Below are 16179 nucleotides of genomic sequence, written 5' to 3' on the forward strand. Positions count from 1 at the left end.
CGCATAAGACAACATCTTTAAGACAATCGGGACAGTGATCTAGGGCCAGTGTCTCCCGATCAACCAAAGTAGCTCTAACTAAAAGACCTCGTAAATCAAGACTAGCTACGGAAAACTCACCCATATAAGGAGGCCCAACCGGAATATAGTGAATATCGACAACTTCGAAGTTGTTAAGGAGAGAGTTGGTGGCAAAGCTCCATTCGACAGCAGATTGAACTGATGCCCATGACCATGTAGGACAACGCCGAACCCTTGATCTTTCCGAGGCTGGCGTCACTACTTTCCACAGGAGATCAAGGGGTAGGCTCTTCTCCCAAATACCTGCGCAGTATCTATCGGCAGGCCTCAGACGCCCCATCCGCTCAGCTAAGGCAGCTAGAGCCGGCATCCGATCTTTTTCGAAGGTGAGCTGTGACCGTGAATATTCGTATACGGTTCGATACCATAACTCTCTGGGCTCCTTAGCCGCCATCCAGTAAGGAATATTCGGGTCCAGCACATATGAAAATGGTATGGCACGGCTGTGGTCTTGATCGTTCCGTGCACTCTCGCTTTTCCTATTGTTGCGGCATTCCCATATGACCTCTTGGCTGCAGTAATGCAGCACGCGACGTGATAAACGCATCTCTTGATAAACCCAACCCCGGTTCAAAAGCGGCCACAACTTGCGATTCAACTGCAACCCTAAACCCGAGAATATAGGAGGAAAGCGTCGTATATAAACATCTTGCTCACCTGGGACGGCGTGAGCGAGGAAATCAGGTTCCGTTGTTGCAAAACAACCGCCAGAGCTGCATCTAGACCTGGTAGCGGCAATCGTGAAGAAAGCGTTCTCGTAGATATCGCCCATTTTAGCTGCTTCCCCTCTCCAATCACCCTCGCTGTCTTGCACTATACATAAAGCATCAATCCAGAGAAAATGGATATCCAAATTACGGCATATAGTGACAGCATCTCGGAAAGTGTTCGTGAGGTTGCTCCATGGCACATCAACCTTGAATGCATCCAACGTAGCCGCCGTTGTCTTCAGCATGTCACCGACGAGACCCCAGCAATGGCTCAAGCAAGCGTAAACAGTTGGCTGGATGTTTTCTCTCAGTACGATCCGGTCATTCCCCAGATAAAGTATGCGTTTCGGAAATTGCTTGATGCTGGTCGCGTCCGAATTGGCTTCATTGCAAACAGCGTGGTTGCTGATGCAATCTTCGAGCCAGTTTTTGATAGTCTCAAATGTCGCCTCAGAAGACGTTGTTCCGGGTAATAGACGTCCTACAGGAAGGCAGTGTGGGTGAAACGGGGTCCGCTTTTCATCTACCATGTACAATAACCAGTCAGTAATCTAGTCTATGTCTCCAGCGGCAGCAAATTCAACATTCATCCCTGTCTGCAAGCCAAGACTGTGGTCTTTCATGAAGATGCCTTTTGCAGACTTTCAGACCGGATCCGAGAGCTCACCTTGAGTCGAGAAAATCTCAAGTATGCACGGCTGATTCTCTTCATCATGATTCTCCTCATGAGTTTGAATGACGTGACAGATGAAGCCTGCAATATTCAGGCGACTGGTGCTAGCAACTCCCGTTGCGGAGCTGCGAAGGCACTTCGCAAGAAATGAACACCGCGGGCATCCTTCTCTTGCAGTACTTTCCAGACGATCCAGTGTTGTCTCAAAAGTAGTAGCCAGATTGGCCCAAAATTGGCACGTCGTGCAGGTGGAGCTTCTGGTAGGTGCTGGCGGCTGCCTTGTACTCGCGAGTGACATCAGGCCGGATATCTGGGGAAGCATTCGTTGGCTGCAGACAATAAAATCGAGTGAGATCTTGCAGATCTACCATGCGACGATTGATGCTTTCTAAGCATTAAGTAGAGCCGCAAGGCGTCGGGCAGGAAGTCCGACATAGCTAGCTTGGGGAGATACCGGTATTTGCTGGCATCATCACATCCGCCAGACCCGCCGCTTACGTACGTTTTCTGCCTTGTTCTCCCGTGCGGGGTAGAATTTGGTGAGACACCACGAGGGACGCGAGCCCTGCAATACGACCCTCGTATAAATGCAGTCTTAACCCTAACCCTACAACCGCTCATACCTTTTTTCCCTCAATTTAATCCGACCAACTTCGAACTCTTGGCTATTTAATTTAGTTGTTCCAGCACCTTGAAAATTGCCAAATCCCTCTTCGTTCCTCAAGGCTCTTTTGGGCAAACTGCGAGCGATTTGCGTCACCTGTCTGAAATTTATAGATTACCTGAGAACCGCGGATCACGTGGCGCAGGAAGACAAGGCCACATCAGCAGTATTGCCTTAACCCTTGCCATCTCCGATTGCACATTAAGGATTTCATGCTAGTCCAGAAGGCAGGTGCATATGATAGGCCGACATATATGGCGTGAGACGTTAATGAGAGGCAGGATCTAGTCGGCGTCCGTAGGGGGTCTGTAGCGATATCCGGACCGGGGATGTCGAACGCAGTTGGCAAACAAGACATGAGAGAAGGGATTCCACTGTTAAGATAAGTCCGGCAGGAAGCGAGAGAAATAGGAACAGTGAAGTGACGGTGTATGAGAGGAGACGGGGAGGGTGATGAAGGGAGGAGGTGTGAGAGCCGGGGATACCTTAAGGGATCGAAAGCATAACACGGGTCTGTCACTCATAGCCCTCGGGCACCGCTCGTCTTACCTCTTTGGGTGCTCGACCAAATCCCAACCTTCCCCGCCGGCCGTGGAAGTTTAAGGACTTTGCTTTTCTCTGCCGAGATCGGAAAACATCATGCCCAGAAGATAAGGTATTTTCTTTGCTTGGCCTAGTGAGCCAAGATGAGAGAGACGTGCTACAGCCTGGCGGATCTCAAGATCTGTACTCGCCAGAGCCGCTAGACGCCCTGTACTTGAGGTCTGCAAGAATGCTGGCTGGGGAATACGGCTGGTCATATGTCCTACAGCTCGTCGGAAACCCCGTCTACGAGACGGATAGGACCGCTAGAGGTACCAAACACAGGGAGAAAGGAACCAAGAGATCGGCTTCCCAATCTAAGGCTGGAGTCCGATTTTCTTCGTGGTTTCCTTTCTCGGTCAGGAAGCCTGTGAGCAACAAGAAGGGCACTACCAGGAGTGCTGATAAAGATGCACAGCCGCTGCTCCCTTCCTGGGTGCCTGACTTACGAAATCCGCTCCTACCTAAGCCCTTCTGGTTCTACGGCTGCACACACTTCAGAGCCGCGACGTACGTCAAGCCAACTATGTTCGACGTAGGAGAGTGCTCAAGGGACGACCCTTCCAATTGGACATTGGCCGTTTTGGCGGCACAGGTAGATGTCGTTGAGCAAGTTGATGAGTCGTTTGCTGAGCTCAACATCTACAACTTCTCGAGACTAGAAGGGCACATCCTAGACCTTATCTCGAAACTCAAGTACGAGTACCAGCCCGCTAGGGAAATGGGAAGGTGGGAGACGAGTATGGATGCCGTTCTTAGGAGCATGACAGGGGATGTTTTCAAGCGCCGCCCGCTGCTACTCCGCCGATTTGGAGACCCCTCGAGCAGGATGCGCGACGAATTCGAATTCTATCTGAATGGAATATTTGGTCTGGGAGAATTCACCCGAGACGGAGTCCCGCGGGACCAGTCCTCTATTTGGTGGAAGTTTGCTATGTGGTTGGGGAACAACGTCATGGGGTATAAGGTCGACACCCCCGCTACAACAATCAATAACGCGAATCTCGTACTTCGAGATGCCGTTAAATCCTTCAAGGCTCACTTTAGCAACGTGTATCCAATGCCGGTCTCTGAGGGCTATCAAAGAATGGGAAGGATGAGGCCGGCCACCGATTACCTAGTGTACAGGCGTCGCTCGCATGGGGATGAGCCGCAGAAAGAGCACGGCGCCAAGCCGGATAGCCTTCTGAAAGACCGCCTGAAGGCCGATGTGCGATGAAAAGACTGCAATGGATGCGAACGAAGATCCTCGGTCCCGCCGATTCTTCCATCTATGCGTGCCTACGCCACTGCTAGGGAAGCTCTCCCTGCGAAGTGCTTCCGCCCTATCTCGAGCGAGGAGAATGAGGACAATGTCTGCGATGACGAATCATACTTCTCCGATGGCCCCAGCGACGGCGATACAGAACGCCTGCCTTTCATAGTTCCCGGATTCATCAAGCTTCTTATGCAGAAACCGGCGGAAGTCACCACAGCCATCAACTCTATCTATCGGGATCGGAGGATCTTCCGGACCAGAGATAAAAATTACGTCGGCATCTGCCATGATTCCATTGCCAAAGGGGATATGGTAGTCCTCATTGCTGGAGCAGAGGTTCCCTTTGTCCTTAGACAAGATAGTAAAACGGCCGACCGGTTCACATTGGTGGGGGCCGCATATGTTCACGGAATTATGTACGGCGAATTGATAGAAGCGACACCTGACACCGAGTTCAGTCGTCATGTCTTAGCATAGGTACTCCTCGCAAACTCAGGCACGCTTGGACATAGCCTTTCCGTACTCCCTTTTCCGCCTTTCCAGTGTCCTGTGTGTCGACGGGCCAGTTAAACAGTCGGAAATAGTGAGGCCGCCGGTGCTTGGCGGACAGTTGGGAGCATTGGAGGACTACCTCTCGGATGAGATGCCCTCTCCCTTTTTGTAAGCCAATTGTGTGACGGTCCAAAGTACCAATTATTGTACTTCGCGGCTGCTCGCTCGCAGCATCAAGGCCCAACTTGCACATTGGGTAGTAGTAATGGCTGGCGTTGATCCTCGCCGACTGCAGTAAGCGCGTACACGTCCTCTACTATATAAAGCAGCGCGCCCTCCCCAGGTTCATTCTGGTTTTGGCAACTCAACGGCCACCGACTTATCTGGACTTTGAATTACAAAATGTCACTTTGCAAAGAATGCTGCGATAGGGCCTTCCGGAATGCTGTAAGGAGAGCTGCCTGCAATATCTGTTGCCCCAGTAAAGGCAAACTAATACATAAGGACTCCTAAAACAGGCATCGGCGCGAGATAAGCAGATAACTTGATCGTTCCCCATCCCCACCCCCACCAGCCTCTTTCCTACTCCACACAAGGTAAATGTTACATAACGCTGACCGCTATGCAAATTCCCATCCGGCAGCAAGAAGGAAATTCTGTATCTCGTCAGTTCTATATCCATCGCGCCGGCTGTTGGCTTCGGAGCTCTGACGTCCGCGCCTTGTCCGGTGGTCTTTCTTGGACTATTCAAGGATGGCTGTAAGAAATACTTCGGCTGCTTCGATGGCTATGGAAAATCTTCTCGAGAAGTTGAGGATCCCGGGCTGCCCGGCTGATTGGTCGAGACTAGGAGGCTGTTTGCATCCTTTCTTTCAGCTCTGAACACGAACAACATGACCTGCATTGCCAGGACCAGGCTGGACTCTGGACTCCCCGATTGGGCCATCGGAAAGGAATAATGGAGGGTATTTCTCCCGTCAATTCAGTGGCGATCCTCATCTACCATCTAAGACAAAGAACTGTCACTCAAGCCGGAGAATCCATGCATTGAACTTTGGTCAACCCCGAATGGCAAGCCCATCGACCTCCCAGATCGAGGCAAATAGGCGATTTAAACACCTACGGAAGGAAACCACAGTCAGTAAACTCACTGAAATAAAGATGGCAACATTGCGACTGAGGCATACTTCAGTTGTGATTACACCGCGAAAACCCTATCCAGGACTCATTAATATGGGATCGAAACGATCGCTTTTCCCAGGTTTTCTGATGACTGCTAGGGCGACCAATGCAAACCTCGCCACCTTAGTTAGATTACGGCTTTCTCTACAAACCCAAAAATAGGTAAGTGTATGTGACTCAGTTGTTCTATCGACTATTATGAACCATAAATTGTTACACAACCTTGAGATAGTGTGGGCTGGACCCAAGCGACTTAGACCTGACTGGGCTCACTTGCCAGAGCTTGCTGGAAAGCAGCCACCACATCATGCTCGTGAATCCAGCTCGTATCGGCTCGGCTCTTCATCCTGGTTCTCAACTCCTCGTCTGTTTCCGTCTGTCCTAAGCGCTCGAGCCTCTTCTTATTGTTATCATTCACGATCTTTATCAGCCTGTCGGTGTGCGCCTTTCTAGTTCTTTCATACAACTTGAGTGCTGTTGCTATTCTATCAGTGGGCAGCTCCGTTGCATTTTCCGGAAAGACCTGTCGGATGGAAGCACCGAAAGCCCAAGCATCGTCAAGAGCCAAGCTTCCACCGGCTGCAAACGCGCCGCCGTGTGCATGAGCTGCATCCCCCGCAAGAGTGACTCTCCCATCGCCGAGCACCCAAGTGTCAAGTCCATGGGCCGCTACGTTCGGGTAAACCCTGGTGTAGGGTATCGCATCAACGATGCTGCGGATCTGCGGGCTCCAGTCTTTGTATTTCTCCTTGAGAGAATTAACGTCACCCTCTGTGTCCCATTTGGAGGTTGTGCCAGCTGCATCAGGAGCGTGAGGATCGCTGTCGTAACTGGCAACAGTAGTGAACAAGTCCTTTCCGAGCTTTGAGACGAAAAAGGTCCGGTCTGGTCCCCAATAGTGAGTTGCCTCATCTGGTATCTCTGGAAGATGAGAAAGGTGAGAGATGGGAAATACCGAGCGGAAAGCAAGCCACCCTGTCCAAGCGGTGCCCGAGGTCGGGAGAAATGATGTGCGAACAAGAGAGTGAATACCATCTGCACCGAGAAGAAGGTCAGCCGCCGCTGTGGTACCGTCGGTAAAAGAGATAACTAGTTTCTCGGTTGCGTTGTCAAACTTCACAGACTTGAAGCTTTTCTTCAGGTGAATCGTCGAAGGATCTACATGTTGCAGCAGCGCCTGCTGGAGATGTGCCCTATGGAAGCGAGCTGTATGATGGCGAGGCTCCACATCACCGCGGTGAGAGTCTGCCGAGACAATTTCGTTGGTTTTCCAATGGCTGATCCCATATTCAGTCGGGGGCCCATATAGCCAAGTATTAGATAGCAAGCTGGCTTACCGGTATATCATAGGGTGTCCGGATTTATTTCTGAAAGCAATCGAGTTATCCAACGCGTTGTGCACGCCCAGCCTTTCAAGAGTTCTCAAACCATTTGGTCCGAGCGCGATAGAAGCTCCGATCTCTCGAAGTTCTCCCGCTTGTTCGTAGATCTGCACGTCAACGTTCGGGTGGTCTTTTAGGGCGATGGCAGTGGCAAGCCCAGCTATACCAGCCCCAATGACAGCGATTTGAAGCTGTGTTGTTTGGGACATGCCGAATTTGTCTCTCGGGTCTCGTGTGCTCCTATGACGACGACGACGATGACTGCTTGGAAGTTGAGAGCAGGGACTTGCATATTAGATTATTGTCTACCGGAACGTTGCAGATGTGAAGAGGGGGTACATGGGAGCGTGATGCAAGATCAAGCACAAATGGCGACGCCACCATGAATCAAGTCGAGTACGAAAAACTGGGCCCAATAATAGCTACCAAAATTCAATGTCTCCCTTTCGCCAGCTGTTGTCCAACAAATACTATAGCTGAGTCATGACAGAACCTTGCTGAATTAAGAAAGCTCAAAGTTAGTTCATACTCCTTCCTCTTATAGCATCTATCTTATGTTTTAGTTATTTCTTTCCAAGTAACTTGGTGGTGGTCCCGAAATTTGATATCAAGTAACTAGTTATAAACACTCGAACAAGCGACCCCAATTATCCCGGTACCATACCTGAGATAATGATCTGTAATTACTGCTCCTGGGCGGAGTTTTCGTCCGCTCCCGTCATGGCAAGTATTAAGGCTCTACGGGGAGAAAAATCAATTCCTGAATCTTCCCCCACATCTCACTAAAGTTTTAAACTCCGCATTGAGTACCTCTGTCAACTTTTGTGTGGGGATGGGGTGGGCAAGAATCCGAGGCAATGGATGGAATAAGCTTATAGGCACTAGCCATCGAGGAAAGATCAAGGCGACAAGTGGCCCAAGATTGAGGAGTGTTGGCGTACAATATGGCATTGAAAGTTAGTCGCAGCAGAAACCCTTGCTGCGGAAACCCAGCACTAGCGAAGAGTAGCAAATAGAGAGCACCTATACCATTTCGAAGTACTATAGTGTATTCCGGATGGATGAACACAATGGAATCTGACGACCCTAACCAAACCCCCCGGGGACGTAAAACCACCAACCTCCCCGTGTATCCCCCTTTTAGAAGCGGAAGGAGGCTCATACCCGAGGTCCTTCTCGAGCACTACCTTCTTTCTCCCAAAACTGCGGGCGGTTTGCTGCCGACATCCCCCTAGAATACTCACCACGGTCTGCGAACCCAATAAACTCGAAAGTGGTCCTAGCAAACTTGTCGATAACGCCAAATATGTCGTGGCGTATGAGGTAGAGATACCCCAACAGGACGGGCAAGACGGAAGAAGGCACAATGACTTCGATGAAGAGGCGGATGCTCCACTCGCGCTCCGTGGGGTACGTGACGAACGGGAGGCTGAATATACTCTAGCCGAGTCGTGTTAGTCTATTCTTCTTCGGTCGGGTTTGCGTGTACTATATATAATATGACATTGACTTACCAGTATGATGCTAGCAGGCGCGAAAATTAGTGCGATGACAGACAGCACGGCGGACTGCTGACTCTCATTTTGCGAAACAAGCGAGTCAAGCTATGGAACACTTCTTTAGACAAACGGACTCTCCTTGTCGACGTTAAGCGGGGGGTTGCTTACTAGGCCAGATTGAGCCTCGTACCGACCATTCAAGCTTTCTAGTTGGCTCTTCATCCTCGATGTGGTGTACCTTTCAAACGAAAGGTCGTCTAGCGCCTCAAGTCTCTGTTCTTGACTTAACGTTCTCCAGAGGAGCCCGGCAAGACTTTCGGAAGAGCAGGAGGGGCCGCGGTCCAACCTCACTATTTTGAAGCCCTCATTGCCCTGACTCCATTCCGAGACAGAGTCCCAGACACCCAGCAGGAAATCCAGCGAGTCGGTGACAATAGAAAGATTTGTCCTGTAGAGCTGCAGCTTGACGGTTTTCTCCATGAAGTTGCTTCTCCAAGGCGATAATTGGGGCTCGTTGGTCCAGGCAGCCGTATTGGTGGCTCTTTCCGTAGAAAGAATGTAATCATTCAAAGTTTCTTGCCTCACGGAGCAGGACCATTTGCATTCCCTCACCAATGCTAGCGTTGCCGTCAAAGGGTGGTACCATGCCGGGGTTCCATAGTGGGAGTCGATCTCCAGGGCACTTAGAATGCGATCCAGGTGTCCATCTCTATTCATAGGGACTACCTTTTCGTTTTCGGAATGGTTGTTCGGCAGATTGTCGAACAAAAGACATCGCGTGTTCATGACTGTGCGTCCATCGGCGCTAAATTGAATCCTGAGGGTGAAAAAGATCTCGCGGACAGGATATTTTGGAGAGCAGAAGATGACGTCTGTGCAGTTGAGTTAGAGTCTTTGAGCCAACCCGAGAACATCTGTCTCTACAGCATGGTATCCCTACGTAACGTGATGGGCGCCGAATCTCCCCTGTTGGCACCTCGGAAACAGGCGAACACCCCGCGCAAGGAAGGGATGAGACCTTCCACTCTTCTGTGGAAATCGAGGGCGCCTATAATCTCTTGGAGCACCTCCCGCTTCGCACCGATGGGATCTACCGTCCCTGTTCCGGTAGTGGCACTAGGAGAAACTGCAATTAGCGATGCTGATGGAGTGCATGGCGAAGGGGCAGCATCATCCTCGACCTAGGCAGCAGTCTATTTTTAGTACATTAAAGTGAAGCATCCCGGCTCTATCTCCGCTTCAGTAGTTTTCTAAGTGGTAGCAATTGTTAGTATTTCTACATGCACAGTGAGGCATCATCTGGCTTCTTGGACAACTTCAACTAACATCGACAAAGTTCTTTATTTGCGTCTCATCTCGCAGCCAATTCCCTTGTAGTACGTTTCCTGGAAAAGCGACGTCATTATAGATTCAGGGCAACTCCGGGCCCGACTAAGAAGGAACACGCCCTCTCCTTTGGCTTACCAGCACTCGAGTGGCCACGGGCACAGAACAAGTGATTCTCAGTCTCACAACTAGGGCCTGACGCGTCGGTCACCGGGCCTGGTTCGACAATGCTTTCTGTCGCTACGGGGGTCTTCCGTTCTTCAAATTGTGGCAAACTCATTGCTTTCTGTGAATACTATGCGGATATAAAGGAAGAGCAAGAACTTGAAACATAGTAGGGCAAATCCTGATAAAAACGAAGGAAGCCTTTCCAATTTATTCTCATGGATCCTTCCGACGGGCCCATGAGTCTTGCCGTTTCTTCCCTCATTTCTACAGTAGGGCAGGGTCCATGGGAGCCGTCACGTCGCAGCAGCCGATCCCGGCAAGTTGTCAGCACTGCCAACCCATGCGTGCATTAAACCCTGCAGACTGGCAAAATCCATCAAATGACGTTCGACGCAAGCCCTGTTCCCTAATGCAAAGTAAGCAAATCTTGCGGTAGGTATTGTGATTCGGGACAGGGAGTATACATACACGAAGCAATGGCCTTTCCATCCACAAAAGGCCAAGACCACCTGAGCCAACCTCCTTTATTTATCACTGCGCATGAGCCTGGTTGTGGTCGAATGATTAGAGCCGTTTTAGTCTCTGACTGGCCGACTTGGGTGCTGCACGCGTCCGGCTATGCGGCAGTGAAATGAACCAGCGTTGGCGGTACCAAGGCACTAATCGCAAAAACTCCCGATGGTCTAGTTGGTTCATGACATCTGACTGTAATGGCAACGGTTCAATCAGAGGGTCACCTGTTCGATTCAGGTTCGGGAGATTTCAACATTTTTTCTTTTTTGATATTCTAGGGGGAGTTCTACATATACGCGCACTCAGACAGAGTACAGATCTCATCATCATGGGCTAGAATCCCATGCGGCCAAAATAATAGGGAGGGCAGGCAAGAGGAAATAATTATAACATTGACTCTCTCAGTTCGCTCAGCTTTCCTCTTGCCTTTACCACTAGGCGCTATATAGTACATGGTGTATGGCCCACAGCGTCTCTCATTAAATAAAGATGTCTATACAGGTGCACCGGACCATATATATATATATATATATATAAGATCTTAAGTCCAACAATAGTAGATTTAAAGACCTGGCGATAACTATCTTAATGAAAGTCGGTCCCTGTAAGTAGTTCTCTTCTTTCCACCGGTCATCATAACGTTACAGGGTCGCATGACTCGCACCTCGTCGACGAGGTTGTGCGTCTAGTTCACTTTCTGAAGCAAACCAGACCGCAGGAATGGAGCCTCGAATCCTAGCAAATCCCCAGTCTTCTTGTCTCTTACAAAAACAAATCTATCCAAGGGCTGCTTGCCATAGTGCACCCAGTCAGCCCCGCTCCAACTCAAGCAGGTCTGTGTACTCAAATTAGCAGCAGGCAACCCCGGCTCCTGGAGGAGAGTGAAGTCACTCCAAGTCAGCCTCCAATCTTCGCGGATCGCCGAAATGGCCGAATCGCAACCTTCGGCCGCCACCTCCATCACCTCCTCGATCCCCGTAGGGAATAGACGCGGCGTCTCTACGCGGAGACCGAGCATATCACCGTATGCATACTTAAAAATTTCCTGTATGCCCGCCAACATGTCGTGTCCGTCACGGTACAAGGACCGAATGACGATAGAATCGCTGTCGAGCTCGACCGTGGCATTGACCACCACGCCATTAGCTTCTCCGGAAAACAGGCCAGTGTATTTCTCGGCTTGTTGGCGGGCAGCTTCGTCTACGGCGGGTACCACGGTGGCAAGGACGGCGTCAGAGATGGGATACATGGCCTCTGCCGCACCGGCGGTGAGGACGACAAACGCTATGCCGTACTCGTCGATGATGTTCAATTGCGATAGATAACCCCACGAACCGCCTCCTTTTCCGTAGACGTCGACAACATGGGGGTGGTTGGGCGGTGCGGAGGATTTCCCATGGGAAGCCGACAAGGAAGTTGAGGGATCCTAGTGAGGAAGACGGTTTCAGCCATGCGTTGACATCGTTTGGGGATTCGAAGAGCTTCGTGGAGCGTGAGAGGATGGCATGGGTGAGAGCGGAGAGATCAGAGATTGAGGAGAATAGGCCTCCAACACTACAATAGCGTGTCAGTAATGGCGTGGTGTATTTATTCCTTTTACAGGAAAGGTACTCACGGGGCGTTCAGGCCGAAATCGCCTCCCCATGATGTCTGGCCAGGGGGGATAACTGCCTTGTCGTTAACGCCTGGGCTGGCGCCTGTGTTTGTCAATCTGAGCGGCTGGATTACAAGCTCGTCTAGAAGCTGCGTGTAATTCTTTCCAGTAGCTTCTTTCAAGGCAATTGCAAGGAGAGAGTAGCCGAGGCTGGAGTAGACGGGCGATTGAGCCGGCAGTGAGACGGGGTATGAATCGAGTAGCCCTCGCAGCAGTCCTGGATTTGAATTGGTTAAATTTTCTGGGTTCAATGATGGATGATGGAGTTATATATTGTGCTGACCTTGCGCATCACAATCGCTATTTAGGCCGATGACTCCGCACTCTGGGAATTCCGAATTGTTTAGGGGTGGGAAACCCAGGAGTTCGAAGACTTCCTTAATGTAATAGTATTCCGAGAAACCGTCTGGAGGAGACAGTGATCAGCTTTGTATTCATGACCAACAGTCTCTCAATACTTACAGATTGCCGGAGTTCCTGCTAAGTTATTACCGAGTGCCTTTAGTGTAATGTCCCTCCAGCTGATGCGACCATCTTCCAGCGACGGCAGATACTCCCGCACAGGGGTATCTGGGTCGATTCCACTCTTGAGCAGAACGAGATCGGTGAAGACTTTAGAAACTGAGCCGATGAGATACTGAGAGTCTCGGTCTAGATTCTTGGTGCCATTTACATTGGCGGGTGAGAGGTGGTGGAATTCCCAAATTGGGATGGCCGCATCTTGTTGGGAAAAAGAAATCAATGCTACTGAGAATGAGCTGTTCGCTAGGTTCGACCCTTTAACATCGCCGTCGACTGCCTGCTGGAGTAAATTGGTCAAATCCCCCAAGGCGGAGGTAACCACCTGAGAATTGGCCAAGTCGGTTGGTCGAGGGACTACCGGGCCGTTGGGCCGGCAGTCTATACTGGCAATTGCTAAAGTGCCGAAGAGAGCTGATATCAATGAAAGGAAAATTCGAGCCATAGTAGAGATTCTGGTGGTGACAATGGTATATGGGGTGTTTGCGGATCATGCGAGAGGAAACTGAAAACAAACATTTTGAACCGGATGGCTGTTCTTAAATACTAGAATCTAGATGGTTGACGTTGTGCAGCGAGTTTAGCAACATGATCTGGATCCGTAATTCCGTATCGATCGTGATCTTCAAAATGCGAGGAATACGATTTGTTGGCCACTCTCGACCATTTTGTTTTTTGGCGATGCCTAACTCGCTGCTAAAGACGGGGTATTTGCGAGTGCGACCTCAGGGCAAAACAGGTGATCCGTCATATCATATACGTTGGCCCGGGGTTTCGTTTCCTTCCCTGCGGGTCAGTTAATAATTGCCACTTATATGTGGTGGTAGAATATCACCTTCGCCAATTTTTAGAAACGTAATGCCGTATAATTCTTGTCACCTTTCTGCCACGGATAACAGGAAGAGCCACGGCAGCGATCAGTGTCTGATGACTGTAGGTAGCTTGTCATTCAGGTACCAGAGGAAAGGGAGGAGGAGAATAATAGCCTTCTCGTTCGAGCACCTCAGAAGGCCTCTGCCTTAGTATGGAGTTTTTCAATTCTGAGTTGTCTTGTTCTCCGTGCTCTGCTATTGTTGTTTCTGGGACTCAAGAGAAGGCGATGGATAGGGTCACTGGTACGCAAAAACAACATGTAGAAGTTTACCAGGGGGAAGCATCACGCCGGCTGTTAAGAATACTTTTTGTAAGGGTATTTCACCAGTGAGCTAAGTTGTATCCTACATTTTCTACAACAAACCAGCTCCAGAGGCTCTTGAGATCCAGACGTAGACATGGCGCCATTGGGCGTTTCACGAAATCACCGACATCGTTAGTGGTATAAGGGGGCAAGTATGCTACGAATATAGGAGACCTCGATGTCGGCGTGGATTGAAAGAAACGCTCTCGAGTATGGTTGATGCGATAATTAACAGGAGGTCTGGATGGTCGGCTAAGCTATTGGCCTGATCTAGGAGGCCATGATGTCCTTACATGAGACCAGATTGTGCTCAGGATTGAGAGAGTGGCAGTGACGACGTTGCCACTGAGACGCAGAGATGGCCTCTGTGGAGTCGGCCATATAGAGACTTGGAGCGATTTGCATTGACTCGACAGACCAGTCAGGCGGATAGAGAAATTGATACTTGGAACTCCCCAAGTCAAGGAATATCGACTACTTTTGGTGCAGAGTTGAAGGCGGAGAGTCAGATTAACGCGGGGGAGTGATTAATTACTAATTAATCACCGAAGATAAGGATCTGGGACCATAGGCAGCCGGTTTGCTTCGGCCCACCGCTCTCTTCATAATCGTACAATGTTTGTATCCGAGATCAAGGTGCCTTGAAAACCCCAACTTCCCACTTCGCATTCCCCCCGCCGGCCCTGAAGTTCTCCAAGATGTCGACCAAGAAGGTTCCCTACGGTAATTAATGTCCCGTACTTTCTACTCCCCAACCCACAGCCCAAAGAGCCCCTGGCGCTTTTATGTCTTTCCGCCTCCTTGTTTCATAACGGCGGTGCTAACGCAGGATCTAGTAACGCTCGATGTCTTCACAAACAAAAGGTAAAACCCCGTAGTTCTAGTGCGACATACCTTAGGATTTTCAACCAGGCAAAGATTCACTCGTTGGTTCTTTTAGGTTTAAGGGAAACCAAGTAGCCGTCGTCGAAGTCGGCGATGTCCCTCTGCCGCCGGACCATATGCAAATGATCGCACGCGAGTTCAACTTCTCCGAAACCGTATTCCTGCGTCGAAACAGCGATGGGGCGTTATGCATCAATATTTTTACTCCTGTCAATGAGATGGACTTTGCCGGTCATCCCGTTATCGGTACTGGCCATGTGGTATTTCGCCGGCTTCTCCCAGGCCTCGTGAATAGTCCGGTCGTCTCGGAGATCCCTATTTTGACAAAGGCGGGACCTGTCGTCGTACGACATGATCCGGCGCGACGGACTGTTGCTGCTGAAGTGCCACATAATGTCCATATCCATTCCCGATCTACCAGCAAGGATAGCCTCATCGCCACGCAGCCAAGCTTGAACGCCCAGACATCCTCGTTGGAAGAGGCTTATCCGGCCGTCTCTATCGTCAAAGGCGTCACCTATACATTGGTCGATTTTACAAACCACCCCGAAGCGTTTGCGACTGTTGCCGCGGGCCCTAGCCAGGTGACCGAGCTGGATGATGGCTGGGCGCCTTCTTTTATGGGGGTAATGTACTATCGCATAGCATCTGAGGCTTACGTTGAGGATGACAGAAGGGTGCAAGAACTTCGGGTCCGCATGATCGCAATCAACCTCGAAGATCCCGCCTGTGGGAGCGGTTCATGTGCTTTGAGCGCTTACCTTGCGCTTCAGCATGGGGCTGTAAGTGGCAAATATAGATTCTACATTGACCAGGGACAGGAGATTGGCCGAGACAGCAATATCATCGTCGACGTTGTGCTGGATGGCACTGGGAAGGGTGTGTTGAGTGTGTCTCTCTCTGGCCCAGCTACCCTGGTAACTGAGGGCACTTTGTTTCTACCTGAGTAACAAATTTTCATTTAAAATCCTAGTGATAAACAATCGGTACAGAAACCATAAAAAAAACATCATTTTCGACAGAATCCGGGGCTGGTTATAGTCATTTCATTTGCCAATATAGCCGGCTAGCAACCCCCCGGCCCCAAACAAAGACAGAAAAGAGAGAGTGAAAGCGAGTCAGGAAGACGTGAGAGAATACCCCCCCTTGCGGCATGCAAGCCTTATCGACGTGTAGAACTCGCTTGTGACCCTGGGAGACGTGGGTTCCACCTACTCACAACCTCGAGCCCCATATTCGGATTTGATAAATCCTAACAATGAAATTCGAACACGAACCTCGATACTCGGGATTTCGAGATAGATTTTAGGCCCATTGCTCAGTTACGAAAACTGGTCTTCGTCTTTTGCGGCTACAATAGTACCGCAGACATACGAGACACAAGTTCCCTCATTAGCTCGATATATCCGAGCTG

The 16179-nt window shown here is 50.2% G+C and overlaps 4 protein-coding genes and 1 pseudogene across 4 annotated transcripts; 2 read left to right on the forward strand and 3 right to left on the reverse strand.

Moving 5' to 3' along the window:
• Window positions 1-2900: 2900 nt before the first annotated feature.
• On the forward strand, window positions 2901-3929 carry SAPIO_CDS6187 (annotated as a pseudogene; the record flags this gene model as incomplete).
• A 1966-nt stretch (window positions 3930-5895) lies between these two features.
• Window positions 5896-7233, reverse strand: SAPIO_CDS6188 (Uncharacterized protein; the record flags this gene model as incomplete). The annotated part of the gene is made up of 2 exons (XM_016788356.1): window positions 5896-6919; window positions 6980-7233. 2 exons carry the CDS (start codon window positions 7231-7233, stop codon window positions 5896-5898), a joined length of 1278 nt encoding a protein of 425 aa, XP_016641937.1.
• Window positions 7234-7981: 748 nt separating this feature from the next.
• On the reverse strand, window positions 7982-10129 carry SAPIO_CDS6189 (uncharacterized protein; the record flags this gene model as incomplete). The annotated part of the gene is made up of 7 exons (XM_016788357.1): window positions 7982-8019; window positions 8269-8464; window positions 8539-8628; window positions 8692-9395; window positions 9464-9704; window positions 9850-9908; window positions 9988-10129. The coding sequence occupies 7 exons, from the start codon at window positions 10127-10129 to the stop codon at window positions 7982-7984; spliced, it is 1470 nt and encodes a 489-aa protein (XP_016641938.1).
• Window positions 10130-11215: 1086 nt separating this feature from the next.
• Window positions 11216-13148, reverse strand: SAPIO_CDS6190 (uncharacterized protein; the record flags this gene model as incomplete). Its single annotated transcript, XM_016788358.1, has 4 exons — window positions 11216-11956; window positions 12259-12401; window positions 12468-12590; window positions 12647-13148. 4 exons carry the CDS (start codon window positions 13146-13148, stop codon window positions 11216-11218), a joined length of 1509 nt encoding a protein of 502 aa, XP_016641939.1.
• Window positions 13149-14578: 1430 nt separating this feature from the next.
• SAPIO_CDS6191 (Phenazine biosynthesis-like protein) lies at window positions 14579-15715 on the forward strand (the record flags this gene model as incomplete). Its single annotated transcript, XM_016788359.1, has 3 exons — window positions 14579-14603; window positions 14717-14744; window positions 14821-15715. The coding sequence occupies 3 exons, from the start codon at window positions 14579-14581 to the stop codon at window positions 15713-15715; spliced, it is 948 nt and encodes a 315-aa protein (XP_016641940.1).
• Between the last annotated feature and the right edge of the window lie 464 nt (window positions 15716-16179).

This window comes from Scedosporium apiospermum, assembly GCF_000732125.1.
Source record: "Scedosporium apiospermum strain IHEM 14462 chromosome Unknown SEQ_SAPIO_0101, whole genome shotgun sequence".
NCBI lineage: Eukaryota > Fungi > Ascomycota > Sordariomycetes > Microascales > Microascaceae > Scedosporium > Scedosporium apiospermum.